The sequence below is a fragment of the Lampris incognitus genome, chromosome 5 (assembly GCF_029633865.1).
Source record: "Lampris incognitus isolate fLamInc1 chromosome 5, fLamInc1.hap2, whole genome shotgun sequence".
Taxonomy (NCBI): Eukaryota; Metazoa; Chordata; class Actinopteri; order Lampriformes; family Lampridae; genus Lampris; species Lampris incognitus.
In genome coordinates this window covers 53,237,982-53,248,759 of record NC_079215.1, presented here as the reverse complement: position 1 = coordinate 53,248,759, position 10,778 = coordinate 53,237,982, and the positions used below count along the sequence as shown (strand labels likewise).

The 10,778-nt window shown below is 49.1% G+C and overlaps 1 protein-coding gene across 1 annotated transcript in view; it reads left to right on the top strand.

Moving 5' to 3' along the window:
- pax5 (paired box 5) overlaps positions 1-10,778 on the top strand; it is a 50,381-nt gene that overhangs the window by 25,894 nt on the left and 13,709 nt on the right. Inside the window, exon 6 of the mRNA XM_056279869.1 lies at positions 1,543-1,643. Within this exon, the coding sequence (XP_056135844.1) occupies positions 1,543-1,643 (101 nt within the window). The remainder of the gene's footprint in view (positions 1-1,542; positions 1,644-10,778) is intronic.

Here is a 10,778-nt window from a genome sequence, read left to right as displayed (position 1 = left end):
CCTGGCCGTCTGCAACTTTGACGCTGCTGTCTTTAATGCTGCCCTCCTGGCCAGGTGTCTCTGGCAAACGAGATTTTTAATCTCTACAACATTTCACCTGGTTGAATATAGGTGAAATGGAGGCTATAGCATGGGGGGTTATACCTGTTATAATACCGGATATTATATTAATCTATTTCCTCGTCTTCATCTTTGGACAGTGTGAAACAGGACCAGCTGACATAAACTGATACTGATAACTCCTCCGACGGCAGCCGAGCCCTAAAACATTCCGTTCCTCCTCCCCGAGAGTTAGCGCTCGTTAGCTGTTGTGTTAGCGGTTGTTGCTAAGCAACCATTATTGCCCCGCTTTTTTTCCGATGACGTAATTTTGTCACTTCCTGCGCACAGGCGGGCTGTTTGTTTGCATAACTGTGGTGGAACGGGGATTTTTTTTTTTGGATCAAAAAATTTGAGCATTATTTGGATGAAAACTAAAGCGAACGCTCCTTTTTGGTTAATTATCTTACTACTCACATCGTTTATAACCCTCTTTCTTTTTCTCTGTCTCATTTTCATTTTCTCTTTCTTTTCTGACTGTCTAATTCTTTTTTGGGGGGACACAGTCGCACAAATGGATCTGTATTTTCAGTCCAAATTGGGGGGATATATATATATATATATATATATATATATATATATATGTTTGCCCCTTCCCCCTCGTCACTTGTCTGTCATATCGCTCCCCCTGCTGCTGGACACACACACACACACACACACACACACACACACACACACACACACACACACACACACACACACACAGTGACCCCCAGCACTAAAATAGGTTCTCGGGAGCGGTTTGGGAGCAATGAATTGGCTCTATAGCAGGGATTTTCACCTTCATCCCCGTTTTCTTGCTATCTTTTTTCTCTCGTTCTCTCTTTTCTAATCATTTGTGGGCCGCGACTCTTCAGAGTTCTTATAATTGTCTCGTTCAGTCCTTCAGCCTTGCAATAACCGCAGGATACGAGAGCTCACAGTCTAATACTGATACTCCAGGAATTTATATTTGTGTGTATTTGTGCGCGCGTGTGTGTGTGTGTGTGTGTGTGTGTGTGAAATGACAAGAGGGAAGAGTGTATATGTGACGGTTGATAGTGTATTTTTGAGAAAGAGTGAGAGAGAGAGAGGGAGAGAGAGAGAGAGAGAGAGAGAGAGAGAGAGAGAGAGAGAGAGAGAGAGAGCATGTTTGGTAATGGATTGAATTTATATAGCATTTTCACAGGTTCACCATAAACTATGGGCGTCAGACTCACAGCCAAAACACCTCACTGGAATTCCGTATTTTTCACATTATTGTCTTCTGTTTATTTACCCGAGTGAGCTGCCATCTCAACCCCTCCTTCATCCCATCCTTCATCATTTTTTTTTTTATCCAATAGTATCTAGTCAAGCGCCCTCTTTTCTACCTTTACTACTTTTCTCTTTTTGTTTCGCTTACCACTCATCCTTCTAAAATCTCCCTTTCCCCCCTCCCCCCTCCTCTCCCACCAACAACAGGGCTACAGGAGTCGCCGCTGGCCAATGGGCACAGCCACAGTGGGCGGGACTTCCTGAGGAAGCAGATGAGAGGGGAGCTGTTCTCGTCACAGCAGATCGAGGTATTGGATCGCCTGTTTGACAGACAGCCCTCCTGTCCAATCCAATCCAGCTCTGACCTCTATGTGAGCCCTGACTCTGGCAAGGTAAGGGCGTGGCACCTTGCAGGCTCCGGGCTAAGGCTACGCTATCACAGGTCTATTGATCAACCAGACAGTAGGGTCAGCGAGTCTGAACTGGAGCAAAATACAAAACACGTATATTGGAGGGGAAAGTGTCATTCCAGAATTAGAGAAAGGAAGTGACATCTGTGCTGATTGAAATGCTGCCGGCATAAAAAAATAATTCAGCTAAGAATATTATCTAAATCAGGGGCACAACAGGGGGCGCAATGTACACAGGCGCCGCATCAGCGGGAGCGCCAAACGTACAGTGTACAGTAAACAGTATCTGGTTATGGGCCTATTTGTTTTTTTAAAAGTTTAATATTTAGAAATGTTATTACGTAGATGAGAATTTTGGATTACAATATATAGTTACATGTAATATTTTTTAAATATATATACTTTTTTTTTTTGCCGCCCCCGCTGATGCGGCGCCTGTGTGCATTGCACCCTCTGCACCCCCACCCTCGCTGCGCCCCTGAAAATCAGCCATTTTGTTAGAAGTAACTCCTGATAGCATTTCTGCATTTCCTTTTAACCACTGAGCATCTAGTTCTCAGAAGGGAATAAACTGTACTACGTCATATTTTGGGATGAGACCGTACAGATGGGAAGTTTGGGGTTTTTTTTTTTTAAATGGAGGTTTTGATGCTTTACCTTCAGCTGTACTTCCATATTGGCGCCACTATATGTTGTGAAGTAGATGTGTGTGGTGGGGGAGGGGGGGCATCTTTAGGTTTGTTGACATGTAAGCATAGATACACAGCGAACTGTCCACCATATTGGCTTGCCAGATAGCCATATTATGTGCAGATGTTGCGCCCTAATTAAACTTTTCGAGTGTCGTTGCAAGTTGAGCAGTCTTTATATCTAACTAAGCCTTTTCCTGCCTTGCTATGCCTTGCCCTGCCATGCCAATTTAACAAAATTAAAAAACAATATTTTTGCAGCTTTAAGCATATCATAATGAATTGCCATCTCGAGAATGCTAAGAGTATTTAACTGTGTTTAGGGTTTTTTTTTTTTTTGGTAAACATGTACTGTGGAATGAACATTTGACTGCGGTGTGTATTATGCATGGCTTTGTGAACAGAGCGACCTGGAAAGGTCGTCCAGTCGTGTTTCGCTCATTATCTGTCCGGTGCACGAGACTGCCGAGCATGTGCGGTTTGTGTAGTCTGATAGATATTCTTGATAGCTGTAATAGAGAGCCAGCCAGGCCTAGCCTATTGACGTTCCTATAATCTAGACACACTGCAGGGGTTAATGAGCATATTGACCCGGCGCTCATTATGACCTCACTTCCTGCTGCTCTGGGAAAACAATGCAACTGCATGCTGATGCAACTTGGGAATGTGTGTGTGTGTGTGCGCATTTGTCGATGTCTGCACCAGAGAGTTATGAAGTCATTGTATTAGTGTGTGTGTGTGTGTGTGTGAAATATGCTTGTGTCATTGTGTTCATGAGTGAAATAGAGAGCAAGACCATACGTGTGTGTGTGTGTGTGTGTGTGTGTGTGTGTGTGTGTGTGTGTTCATGAGTGAAATAGAGAGAGCAAGACTATAGGTGTGTGTGTGTGTGTATGTATGTGTGTGTGTGTGTGTGTTCATGAGTGAAATAGAGAGAGCAAGACTATAGGTGTGTGCGGCGTGCCTGTGAATGTGGGCGAGAGCTAATAAAGATGGCAACAAACTGCGTGTTCATATGTGCGCACGTTTGTGTATGCAAGTCCTTGTTGTATGTAAATCGACCCCGGGGCCTCTCCTCGGCGAGAGCCCCATGTTAATGTGAGAGGAACGGACGGGTGTGAGGAATATGGCGAGCAACACAACGACCACAGGTCAGCGTTTGTGTATTCTCGCTACACTTCCTGCAGCGTAACGTGCCCCCAGTCTTCATCCTTCTGACTCAGTCTGTGTCACCATGTGAAGAAACTCGTTTGCCAAGAGGTTTCCATAACCTGAGCAGACATTGTTGCTTCAGTGTTATTTACTCAGTCAATGTTAAGGGCAAGAGGACACACACACACACACACACACACTAGTCGAGTGGATGTGCACCAAGAGCAGACCACAACCTAAGACCTGCAGGGCCAAGTTTGGCTTTCTTAGCCCATTCAGCTTCCCCTGACCAACATGGGGAGTGGAGTGGGGCAGGGTGAGAGGTCGACCGGGATTGGTTAAAGGAACTCTATAGACTACGACTCAAGACTATAATACCCAAGATTCATAGGTCAGTGTCCTCTCTGAGCCCGGTCAAGCCACGGGGGTCGGGGTCGAGTATAGGGGCATTAACCTCCAGGGCACGATGAGGTCAAACGGGCTTTAGAAATCCAATTGGGAGTTAGAAAAAAGGGAGCAAACACAGACACAGACACACACACATGAGGATTCACACTCCTATCTCTCCGCTGTACCGCCGGCCGGCTCGCTCTCATCACGTCCATCCGCTCCCCTCCCTTCTTTCCCAGCCTGCATTTCTAAATGATTGACAGTCATACCCTCAACACTGACAGCCTCAGCTTAGCCTCCTTGGTATGTGGGCTGAGGTGTGTGTGCCGGGCTGGGTGGGGGGCGAGTCTGCGGTCAAGGAGGGTCATGTTGTGTTTTGACTGACGTGTCCGGGAGACGCCCGGTAGCCTTGGCTCCGCCATCCACGGCGTTGCCCTTGCGGAGCGTGTCTTTGTGTGCGCGAGAGCGAGTCTCGAGGAGGGAGTGTGGATCAAGACAAAAGGAGGACAGGAAATCGTTAAACGCAACGCGAGCTTCAATTTCAACAACGCATTCACGCGCCGTAAACCTTGTTTTTTTTTTTTTTTTTGCCAGCAAGTCACTCGTTGATCCTTTTCATCGCAAGACCCCCCCCCCCCTTAATATGTCATCCTCTTATTCCCTCTCTCGCTCTTTATCTCGTGTGTCTGCCCTCCCTGTAGTTCAGCAAGCCGCAGCATTCGTTTGTGTGTGTGTGTGTGTGTGTGTGTGTGTGTGTGTGTGTGTGTTTGCATGTGTGCCTGTCAGAGAGAGTTCGTATGAATTTCCCTTCAATCACTTCCTATTACCCAGGTGATAAATCAGATGGGCTGATTGCCCCCCCCCCGCCCCCCGCCCCGTTCTGTTTCGGTCCCCCCAGGGTCCGAACGCCCACCCAGGTACCAACCCGGCCACGTTACAGAGAGGGAGGGATGATAATCTGTGTGTGTGTGTGGGGGGGGGGGGGTAAAACCGCTTTGTGAGGGGGGCCAGCAGAGGTGGGAGGGGCCCTCTTGTCTTCCCCTCTCCTCCTCTATCTCCCTATGCTGAAACCCTGAGAAAGGAGCAGAGGGGTCAGAGGTGAAGCCGTCTGAAAATGGGAGGTGGATAAACCGGCAGCAAGAGGCGGCCTGACCGCACGCAGCGCTCAGCGGAGCGCTTCCCCCTCGCCACCTGATGATGACACGACTGCGCCCGTCACTTCCGCTCTTGTTCGTCACCTGGGCGATATGACCTCCGCCCGACTCCGCCGTCGTCTACCAGAGGCAGTCGCACTTATGTGCGAGGGACAACAATATTTTGATTACACAGCTGTATCACGCAATGTAATTTCACATTTCAAATTAACTAGCTAGGTAAGTTAACCCAACGTTTCAGTCATGGCGGCCGTCCCGCTGCTCCACCCCCTCTGCCGACCCGGGGAGGGCTGCAGACTACCACATGCCTCCACGGATACGTGTGGAGTCGCCAGCCGCCACTTTTCACCTGACAGTGAGGAGTTTCACCGGGGGGGGGTGTAGCACGTGGGAAGATCACGCCATTCCCCCTCCCCCGAACAGGCACCCCAACCGACCAGGGGAGGCGCTAGTGCAGTGACCAGGACACACCCCCACATCCGGCTTCCCACCCGCAGACACGGCCAATTGCGTCTGTAGGGGATGCCCGACCAAGCCGGAGGTAACAACGGGGATTCGAACCGGCGATCCCCGTGTCGGTAGGCAACGGAATAGGCCGCTACGCCACCCGGACGCCCGTGTGTGATTTCTAGGACTCGACTACAGTTCTACGCCGGCTTGTATGCAAATGAATATCCTCCCCACAACTGCCACGCTCCGTTTGTGTACAGATGAATTCCTTCCCCACAATCCCCGTCTCAATCTGCGCTCCTTTGAGGGGATTGTATTTGTTTATAGTCAAGCCCTTTTTGCATCAGGACTACTGAAGTCAGTGTTGTGCGTGTGTGTGTGTGTGTGTGTGTGTATGTGTGTGTGTGTGTGTGTGAGAGAGAGAGAGAGAGAGAGAGAAACAGAGACAGAGAGAGGGAGAGAGAGAAACAGAGAAAATGGCGAGCTATATGGGGAATGGAAAAGAGGGCAAATACTATTATGCAAATAGTGTGAGCCAGCAGGACCGGGCTGAGCTGTGTGTGTGTGTGTGTGTGTGTGTGTGTGTGTGTGTGTGTGTGTGTGTGCGTCAGAGGGCCGATTAGGGCTCATCTGTTATTGATGTGAGATCTGGCCCAAACCATTACCTTCTCATATCGGAGTCGGTACACCGACCTGCTGTGTGGGAAGGAGGGAGGTGGTGGAAAAAGCAAGCAGAAGGGAGCGCTGTTGAGAGACAGGAATGTTCCAGCGGCGAGGCGGGTAGTGAAGTTGTAAAGCGGTAAACTAGCGGTTAGTATGATCACAGAAACGTGACTCACATGCATCCCCCCCCACCCCCAACGCTGCATTGCGATGTGCCTGTCATACACCTCTGTGTCAGACTTTAATCTGCTCGCCATCGTTCCCCCCCCCCCCCCCCCCAACTCACCTCCAATCTTGCAGAGGCTCTCTCTCTCTCTCTCCTCTTCCTCCCTCTCTGCTTTATCTATCTGCTCTGTAGTTCTGCCCCCTTGTCCCTGGTCTAGCCTCTCTGTCCCCCTCCTCCTCCTCCTCCCCTACCTGCCTCCCTTCTAATACTTACCCTACCCCCCCCTCCTGACTCCTCCTTCTCTTGTATTCTGCCCCTACTGGCCCTCCATACTCCGTACCAATCCACACACACACCCCCCGCCCCCGCCCACCGGGTCCGGCAGCTGCGTCCCTCCTCTGTGATCAGGGCTGATGGCGCTCTATGAGAGGTGGAATTGACAACATTTATGGGGGTGAATGAGAATGATCCATCTTCCTTAGCAGGCCTGTCACCCCGCCGGCCAAACTTCATCATGGCCAATTACCACGGCAGACCCCTGCTTCTCTACTACTGCCTGGCCCCCCCCCATCTACATGGACACATGGACACATTAGACACCAGCACATTAGAGCGAGACAGCGGGAGACAGACAGACAGATAGACAGACGGACAGAGGAAGTACAAATTGCTGTCGAAGAAGAGGTGTGTTAACATAAGCGAGCGCTAGAAAGAGGGAGCGGAGAGAAAAGAGCCCGAGAAGTGTTAAGTAGAAAGTAGAAAATTCAAAGAGATCTTACCCATGTGTCTTTGTGTGTGTGTGAGAGAGCGAGAGAGAGACAGATAGAGAGAGAGACAGAAAAAGAGGGGGGGGGAGAAGAGAGAGAGAGAGAGAAAGAGAGAGAGCGGTGTTTAGTGTACAGGGTAAGCTCTTATTTGGCAGGTCACAGTCCAGTGGTTGTGTTGTGTGTTGACGAGCACAGGGGTGTTTAAGAGGTCAGTGAGCACAAACAGGCAGACACACACACACACACACACACACATACAGATGCAGAGGTCAGTGCAGAAGTCTCGCCTCATCATCGAAAGGGAATTGCGATTGCTGTCATTAGTGTACACGTACACACGTGCAAAAAAAAAAAAAGTCATGCAAATACACACACAACCACACATGAACAAGTGTACCTCCACACAGACACAGTTCCACAGGTGCACAGACAAGACGAGGGGGAGTGTTTCCCCACATCATAAGCACAGATGAGCTGAAACTCCACTGGGTTTCAGATAGATAACTTCTCTATCTCTGTAGATATAATCATATAGCGATACAGATATATATCTATATAGAGAGAAAGAGGGAGAACTGGTGATCACTGTCACCGCAGACCCTCATCAGTCTACACCACACACACATAGACGGACACACATGATCTGGTCAGGAGATGATGATGGATGGGGCCGTGGCCGTGGCTTCATGTGTATGTGCAAGAGGCTTGAGGTCAACCACGGGTGAGAAGCGCTACCCATCAATCTATGTAGTCTGTGAGAAAGGGCTTGCCAAGCACGTTGGCATTGTGAGGTATTACCCCCGCCAAGGTGGATATGAAGGAAGATATGGACCGACCCAATCACCCAATTTTCAGCCGGAGAGCCGTCGCCCCCGGAGGGAGAAGGCCTCTGGACACTGAAGAATAATGTCGGCGGTAATGATCCATGATTATAGTTTTGAAAGGTTTACTTGGCTCGATCGTTGGGGCTGTGAAACGGCGGATGAACGTGATTTCTGTGCGATGTAGATGAAACGGGTCCTTTTTGGGGGGTTTTTTTTTTCCTCCCAATTATTTTTTTAATACTAGCTTATTAGGATTTTGTTGTATGATTTTTGAGATCATTTAGATCTGACATTAAAAAAAGTGTATGGCTTCATTTCAGATGGCCATAACAGGAAGCAAAGCTGAGCCGCACAGCGGAATAATAATTACTCGGCAGGAAATGGCTTTTTCGGAGGACCCCGTCATGTTCAGAACAGACCAGTTTGTGGTAAAATGATGATCTTCACAGCTGAACTTGATTTAAGACGGATTGGTAATGATGATTTAACTTTTTGAAACAAAATGTCTGTGACCCCTCTCCTTTAATTTAGGAGTCGCACTGGGATAGGCGTACAGGTAGCGTAGCGGGCTATTCCGTCACGTACCAACACAGGGATCGCCGGTTCGAATCCCCATGTTACCTCCGGCTTGGTCGGGCATCCCTACAGACACAACTGGCCATGTCTGCGGGTGGGGAGCCAGATGTGGGTATGTGTCCTGGTTGCTGCACTAGCACCTCCTCTGGTCGGTCAGGGCACCTGTTCGGGGGGGGGGAGGGGGAACTGGGGGGAATAGCGTGATCCTCCCGCGTGCTACGTCCCCCTGGTGAAAAGAAGCGGCTGGTGACTCCTCATGTATGGGAGGAGGCATGTGGTAGTCTGCAGCCCTCCCCGGCTCGGCACGGGGTGGAGCAGCGACCGGGACGGCTCGGAAGAGTGGGGTAATTGGCCAAGTACAACTGGGGAGAAAAAAAACGGGGGGGGGGGGGCTACGTGTCAGGTGAGATGGCGACTCTAAATTACCTTAAGATATGAATGGTGCTTAAGTGGTGGGCATGTAATGGACAGACAAGCTGTCCGGGGTGTCTGCCTGCCCGTCCTCCACATGCTGGTGCTGCAGGGGATGGAGCGAATGAAGGACAAACAAACGAATGAGTTGAGGTTTCATGTTCACAGTATCATAAATATGTGGCACAACCATTTATTTATTCAGCCTCTTGTATATATACAAGTTTTACTTTCTAAAAAAGCCCGCGTGTGTGTGTGTCTGTCAAAGAGATTGTCGAGATGATTTTGGCTTTTGTTGTTGTTGGTATCTTGGGAGACAAAAAGCTTTGTGTTAACCCCAGACTATGTGATGGTGAGAGAGAGAGAGAGAGAGAGCAAGAGAGAGAGAGAGAGAGAGAGAGCGCCCTGATCCTGTGGATATAGACTCTTGCAGTGGTTGTAGAGTAAATCCCTGTCTTTGTCAACAGATCAATAAACTCTGCTGTAAGTATGTTTCTCTCTTCCTCTCCTGGGCCCTACCGCTTGGCCCTACCCTAACGTTTTCCACGTGGCCATGTAAGGTAGGGTGTCCCTTTCCTTTTGGGGATCTAAGGGTAGTGGTCATCTAGTCCTCCGAACGCCCCTCCAAACGTAACATTTTCAGATGCAGACTCCAAATGGAAAGGTAGAAAACAAATCCCCCAATTTCTCCCCAACTGTACTTCGCCAATCAATTACCCTATTTTCCGAGCCGTCGTGGTCGCTGCTCCGCCTCCTCTGCCGATCCGGGGACGGCTGCAGACTACCACATGCCTCCTCCGATACATGTGGAGTCACCAGCCGCTTCTTTCCCCCTGACAGTGAGGAGTTTCACCAGCGGGACGTGACGATTACGATCCCCCAGTCCCCCCTCCCCCTGAGCAGGCGCCTCAACCGACCAGAGGAGGCGCCACTGCAGCAACCAAGACACATACCCACATCCGGCTTCCCACCTGCAGACACGGCCAATTGTGTCTGTAGGGACGCCTGACCAAGCCGGAGGTAACACGGGGATTCGAACCGGCGATCCCCGTGTTGGAAGGCAACGGAATAGATCGCCACGCCAACCAGACGCCCCCCGAATCCTTGATGAACTGAGGCAGTGTAACATGGAACATGGCTACCGGTGCAGGGAGAGAAGCTCATAAATGTGTATATCTTCGCAAATAATCATGCAACATTTTTAAAATCCACTGGAATATCTTCGTCTAATGTCGATGCAAAGGAACATAGGATTGGATCATTATAACAAACATTTCAGAGAAACTGCTGTTCACCATGTTAATAGGACTTTGTGTAAATGACGATTTTTAAGTGACAGTACAGTTATTTCTGTCCAGTCTATGAAGCTTGAAAAATGAACCAGCAGCAAATTTTCTGCACTCCGCTCATCTGATATCAGGGCAAAAAAATGTCTATGGGCAGGACTACACTGTCTTATTCTGTCCTTCAAATTTGGTCAGATTTGTCACTATAATCGTTGATAATGGCCGCAAGTAACAGGCTTTAACATAAAATGTATCGTACTATTATAGTGTTGTAATGTTATAACCATGTTGTAACATTCCAGCCAGGGACTCCTCAGCAAACCAGGCAACTAATAAAATGCTGAGCAGCAGACATTACGATGTTGTAATGACTTAATGAGAGGTGTCCCATTTCCTAGGTAAAGAATTCAAACCCCATGCCTTATAGCTCTATTCTGAAGGGCCACTACCCAGTAGAAGGACCTCCACAACTAGGGGTAGGGGCAGGGGGAATTGGGACTTCTTC